The 15,597-nt window shown below is 41.0% G+C and overlaps 1 protein-coding gene across 5 annotated transcripts in view; it reads right to left on the bottom strand.

The window, feature by feature from the left end:
- Positions 1-15,597, bottom strand: part of KANSL1 (KAT8 regulatory NSL complex subunit 1) — a 184,638-nt gene that overhangs the window by 44,966 nt on the left and 124,075 nt on the right. For 4 of the 5 annotated variants that reach the window (XM_061588031.1, XM_061588032.1, XM_061588030.1 and 1 more), the window contains exons 3-4: positions 8,558-8,699; positions 1,847-1,951 (exon numbers count right to left, since the gene is read on the bottom strand). In XM_061588031.1, coding sequence (XP_061444015.1) covers positions 1,847-1,951; positions 8,558-8,699 — 247 coding nt within the window. The remainder of the gene's footprint in view (positions 1-1,846; positions 1,952-8,557; positions 8,700-15,597) is intronic. The other variant, XM_061588033.1, reaches the window with a different exon arrangement.

Here is a 15,597-nt window from a genome sequence, read left to right as displayed (position 1 = left end):
CCCCGGAGATTGGAACAAACGTGGAACAGGAAAAAGATTTGGAGTCTATGGACTTTAGAAACAAAATCTATTGTTTGGAGACACAGGAGATTAAAGACATAGGGGTCCTTGTGAGAGAGGAGACCCTGGAGACTGGAACAGGGGTCCCTGTGAGAGAGGAGACCCTGGAGACTGGAACAGGGGTCCCTGTGAGAGAGGAGATCCCGGAGATTGGAACAAACGTGGAACAGGAACAAGATTTGGAGTCTATGGACTTTAGAAATAAAATCTATTGTTTGGAACTCAATGTTATCTCTGAAGAAATTAATGAAGATTCTAGAGATAAAGTTATCAACGGCATGGATAATCTTCTGGACTGGATTGATGTGATGGAGCCCAATATAGAGAAAATCTATGGAATTAACTGCAGCCATGTGACAATGGAAAAACTTTCAAGAGATGACCCAGTGCATTTTGAAAAAAAGAACAGAGATATGATTTTACAGCAGTATTTCAGCAACCTATTCAGAATGGATGGCAAGAAAATATTTGGGATAGAGGTAATTCCCATCAGACTCTTACTATATGACTATGGTTTTGACAGCAAGATTATTATGGAATACTGATAATGGAAGATTGGATACTGAAATTACTGGACTTAACAAGACTACTGAAGATGGAAGATGGAAAATGGAACTAATAGGGATAATAGAACAATGGCTACTGAAATTACTGAACCTAACAGATTCTGATGTGATGGATTAATTGAAATGTTTATTTTGACTATGGTTATGACAATAAGATTATCATAATTAGTAATGAGATGGATTAATCGATATGCTTATCTGGAAAAAAAATTGATAGATATATTTCTTAAAGAATTGAAACCTCTCTTTGACTTTTTGTGGAAAGAATAAAGTAATGTTTATGAGATTTGATGATTAAGTAAGATAACTACTGGAGGAAAGTGATTTTATAATATGACTTAAGAGACAGGATTGTTATATATTATAGACTTATAACTGATTTGATCTTTGACAAATGGGAAGTCAATATTTTACTCTTTATTTTTTATTTTTGTTTTTTTTTCTTTTTTTTTTTTTTGTTTAACTATTTTTGATTTTGTTTTTTGTCTTTGAATGTTTTATGATTTCGTCTTGTATGTTTTATGAAAATTTGAATAAAAATTATTGAAAAAAAAAAAATGAAAGGCCACAGGCTCCCCACCCCTGGTCTAAAGAAGAAAGCCACATTTGTTACTGAGAGCCTAAGTAAACCCTGACAATTTCTGGATTTTCCAACGTGATTTGGGTCTGCTTGCTTTCAAACTTCCCTTCAAAATCTTCCCCAGAATTTTTTGGTCTATGCCTTCAAAATTTCTAGAAAATTTACTGTTCACAGTGTATTCTGCATATCACTACAGCTTCCATACACAGAACTGCAGATAAGGAGAAGACCCTGAACAAAAAGAGTCTGCATTAGATGATCTTATGGCTTACCCTATACCTGTCACCATATATGTGCTCTGCCACACAGGGTTCAGCAATTTGAACCTGTAGTTTTGGCTGCTCCTGCAGCTGTCTATATTGACACCCAAAGTATGCAAACTGGAATTTCCCTGAATACTGGAGCAAAAACAATAGAAGGCAATAAGCAGAGGTTTTATTTGTATTTTTAAAAGCCAAACTCTGACTAGTTCTGTTCCTCTGCCTGCAGGATGGTTTTCCCCCCTGCACAGTTTTTAAGTAGTGTACAAACAAGGGCTGTCCTAAAACAAGGAAACTGACTGAAGGAAACACAGCAGTGGAGGGGGTGGGGGAATACAAGGAACTATACTTGAACAAGCACTTCCACCCTCAGCACTTACCAGTCTGTCAATCCCGGGCTCCAGCTTGACGTCGGCACTAAGAGCAGGGGATGAGTCACCTAATGCAGGGTCAGAGGGAGGCGCCTCACCAAGGAGTATCAGGCCCTGAAAAGGGACAGGGAAGTGTGACTTAGTGGCATTTTTGTCACGCCCCTTCTTCTTCAGACAACTCCAAGAACTAAATCCATCATATTTCCTTCATAAAACTGTGCTTTCTTCTCTAGCCTTATTTTCTTTCCTCTCCTTTTGCTTTATCTGTGAAGTTTTTCAAAGACCTCACTGTTCCTTTGCTTTCTCCTACTAAGTTAACACTCGTTTTCCACCCTAACTTGCACATATTTGTGGGTACATGACAGGGGACTGAAATGGCCAGAAATGGGGGAAGGAAAGTACTGAGATGCTTTAAAAAAAAAAAGTTAGTTTGATGTTCTCAGAGCTAGAGAGCAAGTTTCTCCTTTTCGTTCTCCTTCATTGTTCAATACATGCTGTTTGTGATGTCTACAACAGCTGATAAAAAGGCAACTTATGTAAGACAGCCTTTGATTTCCATTTTTATCCAAAGCAAGCAGATTTGCCTCTCAAAGTGAAACTGTGACTTTCTTTCCAGCGCTAAGAACTTCAGGAACTGAAGTCAAGTGGGCTCAGTTGAAATCAGCATCCACAGATCTTTTAAATATAGATCTTCCATAATACTTGTGACTTGAACTTATACTATAACTAAAATGGCTTCCAAAACGTACATTTCTATGGAAGGGTTCCCTTGTAAGCTAGACATCTTTCATTTCAGGATTAGGGGCTCTCTGTTAGTATCCCAGAACAAGAAATGCAGAGTAAATTGGGCAATGCCTTTTATTTGGGTCATGTGTGTTTACAGTACAATAGGCAAGCTTTCAGTTACACAGAATTCTTCTCTTTCAATGAAAATAAAGGGACTATTATAATTTCTACAGCAGTCAGAATGTGCAATGTGTTCTACAATCAATATTCAACTAATCCTGCATCCCTACAATACAAGCCTCATCGGAGCTGCAATTTTCAGGGCCGGCCAGGTCAAGGTGCTTGGACAAGAGGCCCTTCACAGGCCCTCATCTCTGAGAAGGCCCACCTCAACCTCATTACTGTCACCACTGCCTGTTTGCTTGCCTTCTCCCTCTGGACCCAACAGACGCATCCTAGCAGAGGGAAAGCTCAAGGCAACTGCAGTATAATCTTCCTTCTCGTTCCCTGCACACTCGAACATACAGTAACAGCAAGAAGAAGAAGCAGGGGCATGGAGATCTATGAGTTGGCAGCAGCCCTCTTGCATGTATGTGGGCCCAATGATCCTGACCCCTAACACCAGGCTTACCTATTTTAGATATAGTGGAGCTCCTCCCCCCTCTCCCTCCCTCTCCCTCCCTCTGCATGACCCACATAAGCACTACATCACACAAAACAGCACCCATGCTACAGATCCACCACCATTATTCTGTAAACAATGGATCTTTTGTATTTTTTCTTTTAAAGAAAGAAAAAACTGGTAGCAGAACATAGTTGGCTGATCAGGTCACTCCTCCTGTTAAAGCAGAAGAATGCCCAAGCCATCCATGCTCTGCAAACATCAGTTCAATGCCACAGAAAGTGCAGGACTAGACAAGACTGAAGGGCTACCTTCAAGAATTTCTTTTGACCAGCAAAATCACTGCAGATGTAAAATTCCATCCAATATAGCTGCCCCAGCCCTCATTATTCTCATTCTCCCAACACACAAACTGCTACAAGTTAAACAAAGGGATTGAGTCTACATAAGCACAAAATTCCAATTGGGTTAAAAACTGTTAATTTTTTGGTATAATATAATTTATTGGTATTACCACTTTGAAACAGATACCTATTGTGGAACAAAAATTAAACACCAATTTTCCATTACAGAACCAACCAAGAATTCTCACCAAGCAGAGTATATTCCCAACACTCCTCTTCCTGTTCTGGGTTCAGCCCATATCTGATTTGGGGCCATTCATACAAAACTAACACACACCACGCACGCACGAAATAAACATTTCACTGAAGCAACACTTCCTGCTTTTGTTTTCTGCATGGTTTCAGTTCTTTTGCCAATGTGATGGAACTATGAAAACGAACAGAATCGTCACCAGTTCTCAGTGTCTATCAGTGTTTGGCTCTTGTGCAGCCTTCTCTGCTTTGCATAGAATGCTGTTATCACAAGCACAGCCATAGCTCAAATTCCAAGCCTCTCAGATGAACAGGACCAGAGTGGATATTTTTCATAGCACATACGGTAAATGATGCTTCCCTGGTAAGGATGGGTCCCTACACACCAGGTTTTTTACTTTCCAGTGGCCATGAGCAGCTAGAAATCTCAGTTGAACTAAGCTAATTTGTAGGATAGGCAGTTATGTACTCGTTTGTTTTTAACTTTTTATATATTTTTAATATTTTGTTAACTAAGTTGCTTTGAGTATGCACATACGTGAAGAACCAACCAACTAATTTAATATAAATAACTTGTAAACTGCTCTGGCAATTTTCAATTAACATAAATCTATTTTTTAAAGTGTTGCACACATGAGTTTCATCTACATATGTTTCTAAACTAGAGAAACCTTACATAATAGTGCAAAAGCAACCAGGACTGGTTAACTTGTCTTTTCTCCTGCACCACAACCTAGTTTCATAGTCAGTATTTTTATCCAGCTATTGAGAACCTCACAGGAAACTGGAGAGCTTCCCATTTCTGGCTGTTCTTCCTCCAAACTGGAAAAGATTAATTTTGTTTGCATGTCTGACCAGCATCATTTACTTGGTCACAAATATTAGTATGGTCTATTTAGTTTTCCATTCCAATATAGAAATCAGAAGGAATGAGAAAGTGCTGGTGTGTGTGTGTCTGTCAGTCTGTAGGCATTATAAGACTGCTCCTCTTTTTTAACCAGCCATCTGCCTAGTGTTAACATCCATTATTCCTGTTCTTCTCTTTTCATCATTGCTTAAAACAATATATTCACACAGAGCCATATACTAGCAATATTTCGCTTGTTCATTGGCTTTCAGAGTTCTCCCAAACCTGAGGCCCTCCTTTTGCTAGCCATCTTGTTTCAAAGAAACTACCACCCTTAAAGGGAAGAAACAACACACAATAGGCCTTTGGAAAAGCTTACACAAGATGCTGTCAGTTGATTTTGGCTATTGCAAACCATATTCCAACTTGTTCTCTCAAACTGTCCTCGGCAACTCTGGACTTTTTATTCCATGAGCTAATTGACCTCAAGGAGTTTGAAGAAGTATGTGCTGGTTGCAGAGATTTAGAAAGCGTGATGTATCCTTGTTATATTGCTATCCAATGGAAAACATAAACGCTGCTTTGATACCCCAGAGTAGCTGTTTTGCCTGTTTCTTCATTCAGCTTCTGACATGTTGGTTCTCTTCAATCTGAGAATTACCTTTGCAGCTCCCTACGATAAAGGGCTGTTGCTCAATGGGAGAGCAACTATTCTGCACACATAAAAAGGTCTCAGGTTCAATCCTGTTGCAAGTTATCACAGCAGGGCTGGGAATAAAACCTCCACCCCCGAGATCTTGGAGAGTAGACAATGCTATAGCAGATGGAACTTCATGCGGTTCACACGTACCAATATGGAGACAGCAGCTATCCAAAAGAGAATCCACCACCTTGAGACTTTGGAGGAGATAAGACAGCTTCTCCATAGAGCTATGCCATTACACCAGCCTTTCCCAACCGTTGGGTCCCCAAATGTTGTTGGACTACAACTCCCCTCAGCCCCAGCAAGCAAGGCCAATGGTCAGGAATGATGGGAATTGTAGTCCAGGAACATCTGGGGACCCAAAGGTTGGGAAAGGCTGCATTAGACAATTTCCTACCAAGTTTCTTATAGAGGCCAATAACTGAACTCTCTCCTCCGTGGCCAAGATTACTGTTCAAAATTCTCCCATTCATACTTACAACAATTCTGTTGCTTTGGTGATTAGACTGTCAGATGGACATAGAGGCTGTTGTCAGTAGCTGACCAGAGAAAAACTGTACCAAACACAAAGATGACCAAGCCCTTATTAAAGGCTACTAGTTACATTTATTCCTGGCCATTTGCCATGCTGGTTGGGACTGATGGGAGGGCCAATTCCTATCCCTGGCATAAACTCAGGGTGGTATCTAATGCTAGTCCTACTCATAGTAGATACACTGAAATTAATGAACCTAAGTTAGACATGTCCATTATCTTTAACAGGTCTGAGTTGGACCAGCACCGGATACTACCCCTATGCACTCTTATACATTCATGTTAGTCCAACAGCATCTGGAGGACACTAGGTCAGGGAAAGAGGCTTTGAAAATCTTTTAGAAGATTTACAATGGATGAGGTTTCACCATCTATTCTGCTATCGTCTGAGTTTTACATCACATTATCACTATAAATTGCCTATAAAACTGGGGATTCTGTCTATGTACCAACAATCGCCCTGCTGCCCTAACTGAGTTGATAGAGGTGGCCTCAGATTTTGTGTTCGGGACCACTAGGCTGTTGGTGCTGGGGAACTTCAATATCCATGCCAAGGATATCATTCCGGGACAGCTGAGGACTTCATGGGCAATGCAAACAATGATGTTGTCCCACAATACCATCAGCACAACACATGTAGCAGGTCATGCTCTGGATTAGGTATTTTCTGTAGGACAAGTTGATGGTGATTCTGAAGGCAATGGAGCTTTATGTTAGCCAGATTGTCATGGGCAGATCACTTCTTCATGAGTTTTGGCTCACAGCAACTCTGCCTCTTTCACAGGGGTGGAGGACTAATGAGGATGCTCCATCTTTGCCGGCTGATGTATCCAAGTGGCTTCATGACAACCCACCCGCAGTGAGTTTCCTAATGATAAGGTGGTGGTTATCATAAATATCTAGTTCAAGGGTGGGGAATCTTTTCTGGCCAGTAGGCCAAATCTTAATCTCCCTGATCCCTACTGGACCAAATTTGACAGGTGAGCAGGGGCTGTCCACCTGTTAATCATGTGACATCATGTGATGCTATGCTTTGAAGCCACAACTGTTAGGACTTCAGGACTTCAAAGTACAATGTGGGGCTTTCAAGCAGCCATTGGTAAATATCCCTGCACTGTTCTCTGAGTCAGCAGCACATTTTTTGAGGAGCTGTCTGTAAATTCTTTCCCTGTCTTGGTTCAACTGTGGCCATGCAATCCCTCTCACATTTGCCAAGCCACAGCCATTCCCCAGTGTCTGCAAATCATATGCTATGTCAAATACAGCCCAGCACCTTGTGTTAAGTAAGTGCCATCTACATCTGTATACCTCCTTCTAGGGGCATATTTGAAGATACCTTGATTTTCCTATTTTTACTTCCAGATGCAGCACTTCCCCTTCTCCTGCCTCTGTGATTGCAATAGCGTCCCCCATAATTAATCTTGTAAGCTAACCAGCTTTTTTTAAAAAAAAACTTATCTCAAAGCTTTTCCTGGGTTGTCCTATATTCACCAATTCAAACACCAATACTAGTTAACCCTCTTCAGTTTTTGCTATCACCTCTCCCATACTTGCCCTTCTTCCTTCTCTGTTGCTCTGCATTATTACTTAGCTACTAGCAGAAGGCCCTGCTATTCTACTTTCTGGATGTTCAAGATCACCTGGCTGCAAGGTTCTCCCCTCCTAGTGTTTTAAGACAGCCAAAATAATTAGGCAAATCCTCAAGTCTCACCATATATTCCTATTTTTATTTAATTATATCTGCTACCACAGCTACAAGCAGTTCAAGCTGGGATGGGGAAACTTTAGATGTTGGACTCCCAACTCCTATCAGTCCCCAGACTTCATGGCCAATAGTCAGAGATTATGGGAATTGTCATCCAACAACATTTGAAGGACCACAGGTTTCCTGTCCCTGCGATGCAAGGTTCTGCCCAACTGATTTCCATTTTTGAATCTATTAAGCAGGAAAAACAGGCAAGGGAGGAGAGGAAGGAGCAAGTGGGAGATGCAAACTCTAGTTAGACCCCAATAGGGTGGTAGAATATAGGGAGCACTTCACTTCACACGGGTCCCAATTTCCTAATGGTGGAAACAAACAAGCCTTCTCCCTGAACTGCCAGGCTACACCTACCTTATAAGTCTTGCAGCCTACTCATGTTTACTTGAAAGAGGACCCCACTGAGTTTGGTGGAATTTATTCTCAATCCCAAATCTCCAGGACAATGGCCTTTTGGAGATTATTCTGATAGAACAAAGTTGCAAGTGTGCAGGAGAATTGGGGACATTCAGTTTGAAAGCAAGAGGGAGCTTGGGGAAAGATGGATCAGGGGATAGAAAGAACTGAAAAGAACAAATGAGTCCCTCTAGACGGGGGAGGGGGTAATCAAACACTGCAAGCAGGGTTGTTTTGCATGGAGATACATGTGTACTGTGAACTGGTCTGCAGTTTCTTAATACATAGTGTAGCCTTCAATATCATGTGCTTTAAAAATGTAGTTACCTGACCAGAATTCAAAGTACCAGTGGCTTAGAAAAAATTGGTCACATAAGCTTCTACCACATCTGGCAGCATGTGATGCCTTCAACAGTATTCATACAATAATGTCTGGTGACAGAACACCAGCCAGGTTAAGTCATAAAATCATGATACAATACCAAATATGTTATTTTGCCTTTTATACATGCAGTGAAAAGCAAACCGCTTTCTTACCTTATTGGCTCGAATCTGCTTGTAAATATCCGTTTGTTGCCGGATTCGGTACTCTAAATCAGAGACATGCGCTTGAAGCCAGTTCCAGCGACTCACAATGGCTGCTCTGTCTGCTGCCCACTGCCATTCTGACCTTCGCCTCCTGGAAAGAGGAAAAGAAGTATTCAGTACAAATGACTGAACACATGTTGCCCCACTTTGAGAGCCACCCGGTTCTTGTCACTTTTGTCTTTTTAGAACCTCTGTTTTTAAAAAGGGGGGAGGGACCAACTACCACAAATAACCCAAAACATAAATTAGCTTTCACCAACCAGGTGCCCTTCAGATGTTTTGGACTCTAACCCCAGCTGGCTAGGGCTGATGGGAGCTGGGGTCCAAAACATTTGGAGGGTACCAGGTTGGTGAAGACTGCCATAAATGATGGGTAAATTCCATCTCTGATTCCAATACAGTAGGGTCCCACTCACACGGCAGGCTAGGTTCCAGACCCCCGCCGGAAAGCAAAAACCGCCGAAAAACGGATCAGCTGTAGCATGGGGGTCTGGAACCTAACCCGCTGATCGCACTAGAGGAGGAGGAGATCAGATCTTCCCCTCCTCGGGGACGAGCAGCTCGAGCGGGAGTCTGATTGCACCAGAAGAGAAGATCAGCTATAACACGCTACAGCTGATCTTCCCCTCCTCCGGCGTGATCAGCTCGAGCGGGGGAGTCTGATCATGCCAGGAGAAGATCAGCTGTAGCACACTACAACTGATCTTCCCCTCCTCCGGCGCGATCAGCTGGAGTGCGGGGAGCTCCAGCCCCCCTCCAGCTGATCACCACCGCTGGTGCCATATTAGTGGAACGCCAAAATGCAGGGCCCCACTGTAGGTCAGATCACCCAAATTTCCTGCTCTATGACAAGACATCCTATAACTAAAGCATCCATAACAGGTACTCATCCAACCTTCTTTTACATATTTTACAGCCTCTCTAGCCTGTTTATTCAATGGATGAGCTCTTAAAACATCATGAGGCTTCCCTACTTCCTATAAATATTCTTATGCAGTTTCATTCTACTGCTGTTTTTTTTTTTTTTTTTTTGCTAAAGCCCCAAAAGAAGTTCAAGAACTGTTTGTCCTTAGGTCCTTTCAGCCTTCTCTAAAACAAATTTATCTTCTACACCTGCTTTCCCCAACCTGGTGTCCTCCAATTGTTTTGTACTGCAACTCCCATCATCCCTGATCATTAGCCACACTGTGGCTAGGGTTCATGAGAGCTGGAAATATTGGGGGGACGGGAGAATGTCTTAAAGAGTACCAAACAGAGGGGGTACTTTTTCAATGCAAGTCTTAGAAACTGTGTTGCAACAGCCAATGTGAAGGCATCACAATGACAACTGAGCTGAGCTGAAATTGGGGGGCACTTTTTTCAAATGTTTTCACTCCCCTGAAAAAAGCACACATCCCTTTGGCAAAGTGGAGTGCTACAGAACAGAGACAAAAAGTGTCTGTGGCAGTCCCCCTCAAACCCATTCAGTGCAGGGTAATGCTTCCTGCCCTTAGTGACAACATCACAATGCCAAATCCAACTGGCAGCATAGTGTCATCATATTGGCTATGTGATCTGCGATTGGATAAAATCAAAGAGCCAGCAGGAAGAGATACAATTTTAAAAACTATTCTTTTGCTGAAAGGGGCAGCAAACAGACACAAATAAGCATTTAGGGAGTTTTCAGAGAACATTTTTGTGGGTGGGTGTGAAAAAGTCCCCATTTGACACCAAAAACGAGAACATTTGGCACTTACTTATTCGTCATCTTAAGCCAGTTATCTACCACAGCCCCCGATTTCAAGTCAGCTTATTGTACTACACCTAATAGAGAAGACCAACTCCTTAAGAACAGGGTAGGTTAAGTGTCAAAATACAAAACGGGTTCAAAACATTTGTCCAGAAGCAAGTAGCAGCCATATTAAGCCAGCACACCAGAAGAATTAGCTTGCCACAAGTTGGAAACAGACACTCACTATGCAGAAAAAAGTTGTGTACACTGCAAGCACTAGCCCAATACCCTTTTCTCCAATGACTCAGCAAGGTGCATTTTCTCTGCTTAAAATTAACAGCACGCTATTTTGATCCATGCCCAATCAAACAAAGTTGCTTGATTTTTGCTTGAGGCCTATATATCAGAACTTTCCTTAAGAGGATAATTGCCATCTGAAGTTGAACATATATGGAAGTAAGTATCATATAACACACACACTACATACACAAAATCCCAGTCCTTGGCTCTACAATATGACGGGTTAAAATTAAATTACCATCAGAAGATACATCCACATTCCTATGTTTAAAAACAACTCTTCTAGAAGATCTACTTGGATGTTTATATTTTCATTCTTCTGTCATGGGAACTCTAAAGCCCTAGATGCCTAGGCCCTGCTTATTTAAGGGAGTGTCTACTTACCCACCTCCTTAGGTTTTCTGGGGTGCCTTTGTTTGAGGTACCATCATCACTGGGGCAAAGGTTAGCTTACATCTTGGAGTATGGCCCTCTTGACAGTCAGTGATGTGGCTTTCCCCGAAACATTTTTAATTGCTTCAAATTAGTTTAATTTGCATTGCAGTTTACACTGAAAAACTTTCTGATGTCCTAAAGCAGGGGTCACCAATGAGGCACCCAAGGGCACACAGGCCCCCCTCCCCCACTGAAATTATGCTTGAAAGAAGCATTCTAATGCAGCCAACATAATGGGTTGTGATGTGTGCTTGGCTGCAGTATGTGTGATGCCATTGACAGTTTCTCCAGTATGCAATTGTGCCCATTTGGCACAAACATGTTGGCGATCCCTGCTCTAAAGAGTAATCTAATTTAGCATGTTTACCTTGCTTGTATTTCATAAAGAAAACTAAAAACTTTGAATCTGCCAAGCTTGCCCAATGTTGTATTTGCAACTGGCATCAATTCACTGCTATGAGCGAACTCATGAAATGGAAAATTTTCCAATGGAAAAATTAAGTACTAGGAAAGTTTCTACTTTGGAAAATTTTCTGCAGAATTTTTTCCGCCCCTACACCACTATTTGCCACATTTGTGGAACTCTTCAGGCTAGCTGAGTCATTTGGAGGCTTCCAGTGAATGGCAAGACCATTTTAATTTCAGGGAGCATTGTGAAAGGTGCTGATTTTGTTTCATTTTATATATTGTGATTTTATTGTTTTGTTGCTATTTTCTAAGGCACCTTGTGTCCTTTACATTTGAAGAAAAGATAGATATCAGGCAAACAAAAGGATCAAAAAGGACAGATGTGGATAACTGATCAGCAGATATTGCCCATCAAGAAGCGCGACCGGTGGCCGGCAGGGGGGAGACATTTATTACCAAATGACTTTCCCTTCATTATCATTAAATTACATTCTGTTGTTGTTACTGTTAGTAGTAGTAATAGTAGTGATTGAATTTCTGTATTACCCTTCCTTCCATAAGAGACCAGGGTGGCTATTCAAGCTTATCCTTCCTTCTAAGAATATCCAGTTGCCTTTTACCAAGCCAAACAACTGGCTTGCCTAGACTTAACAAGTCCAGGTCAAAGACCTGCTGTTCATGGTCCTTTAAACTTCAGGTGCCAGAGATCCAGCCCAGGGCCTTTGACATATAAACCACACACTCTAGCAGTGCCTCTCCACTACCTTATACTCTGTTCTATTAAAAATACCATTTTTTATTAGAAACAGTATTGGATTCAATATCTACAAAGGCTATGAACACAAAATTGAATTTCAACACTGAGCAGCCATTTGATGCAGGTATGTCCTGAGTGAAACAAAAGTGAACCAAAATTAAGACTTAAGAAAGATGCAAATGATAGCAGCCATGGAGTTTTAAGACACTAGTGTCTGTCACAACATTTGGGAATTATTCTTCCATATTGGAAGCATACTTCCATACTTCAAGCATTCATAATATTAAATCCCAGCTGGAGTTTCCAACAGCACCTAAGCAATTTTCTACAGCCCAGTTTCCCAAAGCTCGGCATCTGAGGCTGAATCTAGAAATCCAACAGAATGAGGTGGGAAGGAGGCAGGAGAGTCTTGAGGTAGCAGAATAGACACTATGTCACTGCAGATGGGAAATCAAAATTTTGCTATTGTATGTGTTTTTTTATTATTATTTTAACCTCCTCCGCGTGTAGAAAGCTAGCACATAGCAATGAGTGGGCTGGGTTAGAATCCTTCTCTCTAATGTGCAGGAGACCCTTTGTGTATATTTTGGCATTTGCAAGGACTTTTTTTTTAAAAAAAGCAGTGGATGATAACATAGAAATAGAAGGGAGAGGTCTGTCTGTACAAGTGCATTATTGAAAGTGGAACAAACCTGTTCATGAAAAATGTTATTTTTAAAAATGTTTTCCCTCCTCACTCCATTACCTGAAGGGTATTTGTAGGTTTTTAATTATTCTCCTTTGTTTGAAGTTCTGAAGCCCTGGTATTTCATAGGAAAGTTTTAAAAATGAAAGGGTACCAAACTATTGTAATGGCTGTTTTATGGCAAGTGGCACTAAACCAAACCAAAACAGAGTACCTGAAGGCTGCCCTACCTATCTCCTTACATAACCTACCTGAACTTTAAGATCCTCTTTGGAGGCCCCTCTCCAGCTGAGGTATGGTGGATGGCTATCAAGGACCTTGTCAGTGGAGACACTATCATTATGGAATGCCATCTCTGGAGAGACTCACCTGACCCTCAGCTTAATATCATTCTGGCGCCAAGCAAAGACCTTTTTATTTTCCCAGGCATTTTAGTCAATGATAGCTTTACATCTACTTTATAGTTATCACTGGCGTATATTTTTATACTGCTTTGTGTATGTTTTAATTGCTATGCTTTTTTAACTTTTACTTTATTGGAAGATGCCCTGAAAACCCACAGTTTAAGGACAGCTTATAAATATCAGAAATAAAAAATAGAGACAGAGCCTTAAAATAGCAAAGATAAATCTCACAAGAAAGAGCAGAGCATTATGGGATATGTAGTTTCATAGCAACTACTGGAGTAAACCACATGTACCAGTTTTCCCCTCTCTCAAATTTTACTGGAGAACCAAGGTGCAATTTGTAGTTTGCATGCAGCGGGTATTGAAACAGAAACAAGCTTAGAATTAAGTGAAATGAAGTGCAGAAGAACAGGTACGGTATTTGCCCTGACAAAAAAGTATCTTCTCTACAATTCAATATTAAGGTTTTTAAACTACCACAAACTCCATACAACCATTATTACTCCATACAACCATTATTACTATTACCGCCTGACCAAAAGAGGGATGGCAATCTTAGGTTTGAACATTTGAAAAGAGAATGGTGGGAAATAAACAATAAATCCTGTAACTATGCCTCAGAGATAAATCATGCACTGGTTACAAGAAAAAACCTTGCAAACTGTCCTATCTTTCTTGAAATTTCAGAAATAATGTCTTCTAGATTTGGTTGTTAAAATGCAATGAAGGTGAATACCATTCCCTGTTTAGTATTAGGTCTGAGTCACTAGCATCATTTTTTTCTCTTATATCTTTGCCAGCATTACTGGAAGGTATCTTCAGCACAGTGCCTTCCCCGCTCCTCCCCCCAATTGTTTTTCAATAACATCTAAAATGGAGATAAGACAAGCTCATTCCCCAGTTCATCATTTGATGACAGTTTAAGCCACCTATCAGTCATGCCCATCTCTCAGATTGTTCCCTTTCAACAGGTTACATTAGAAGGTCCCTATAATTGCCACCTTATTTTTAACATCGCTAACTGTGAAGATTTCTTTCAGGGTGAACAGACCAAAGTGAAGACTTAGCTTCTTTATTCACCCATCTCAGTTTTCCTCCCCACCAACCTGACAGTAATTGACCAAATTGAATGACTAATCAGAAAGGAGGTAACACCCTGCTCTGAAACACCAATGGTTTCCTTCTGTGTCTAGCACAGAAATACAGGCTACTAGCCCCCTTAAAAGAAAATACAGACTGAGTTTCCAAGCTGCTTACAGGGGGACGTTTCTTTTTCTGCAGCTAGCACAGAAACCAAACAGGCTGCAGAAGGGGAAGGGAAATCAGTCTCTGCTATGCCAGCCCGTTCACTTGCCTGCATGTAACTCTTCACTGCGTATGGCGTAAGTATCCAATGTGGTGCCCTCCAGATGCTCTTGAATTACAGCTCCCACAATTCCTGACCAATGGCCAACCTGGTTGAGGCTGAAGGGAACTGGGAGTCCAGCAACATCTGAGGGGCACCAGGTTAGTGCTTAAATACATGGCTGTTATAAATAGCAAAAGATTAAGCTTTGTCTGTGCTTGCTCTTCCAGGTTTTTTTCCTACTTCAGGACTGCTCAATACTGAAGCAAACGCTCACAGCCACAACAATGTATTCTTTCTAGCAGTTTAATACCTCTTGTTGACCACTAAAGCAAGCTTTTTTAAGGAAAGAAAAGTAGCTGAAGTAGTTAATATTTATGAAAAAAATATGCAAGCTGGTTCAAAGGAAAAATATTCAGCAGAAATGGTTCAGACACAAATATGTTTCTACTGTGATTCTATATAAAAGAAATCATTTTTTCATAAAAATGAACTCCCAACATTCTATTTTCTAGTATTAGGATATCTTATCATCATGTTGGTTTCTTTGGGTTGGGCACAGCACAGGAGAAGAAAAGGAGAGATTATCCTGCAATATTCACCATTTGGAGAGACAGAATCTGCAACGCTCTAACAAATGAACATGGAAGCACATCACACTAAACTCAATGGGACAAGTAAACATGTTTTGGATTAGGCTGAGAGAACAGAAAATGCACTGGAGAGGTTCAAAAACGCCTCATAAAAGAATCCAGTATGTTTTATGTGATCTGGTTCCTATTTAGATGTTCTCAATGTATAGTAACAGGCAAACACACATGTCTTCCCAAGTGTAATGTTTATTACATTATCATGCTTCACTTTGTTTTGTTTAGTCACTGTCAAGTATAATCACAGAAAAACATGTGCGTGCGCACACATGCGGGTTTTATTTTTGTGTG

This window comes from Rhineura floridana, chromosome 11 (genome assembly GCF_030035675.1).
Source record: "Rhineura floridana isolate rRhiFlo1 chromosome 11, rRhiFlo1.hap2, whole genome shotgun sequence".
Taxonomy (NCBI): Eukaryota; Metazoa; Chordata; class Lepidosauria; order Squamata; family Rhineuridae; genus Rhineura; species Rhineura floridana.
The sequence above is the reverse complement of the archived record's forward strand: the minus strand, read 5'-3'. Positions and strand labels throughout refer to the sequence as shown.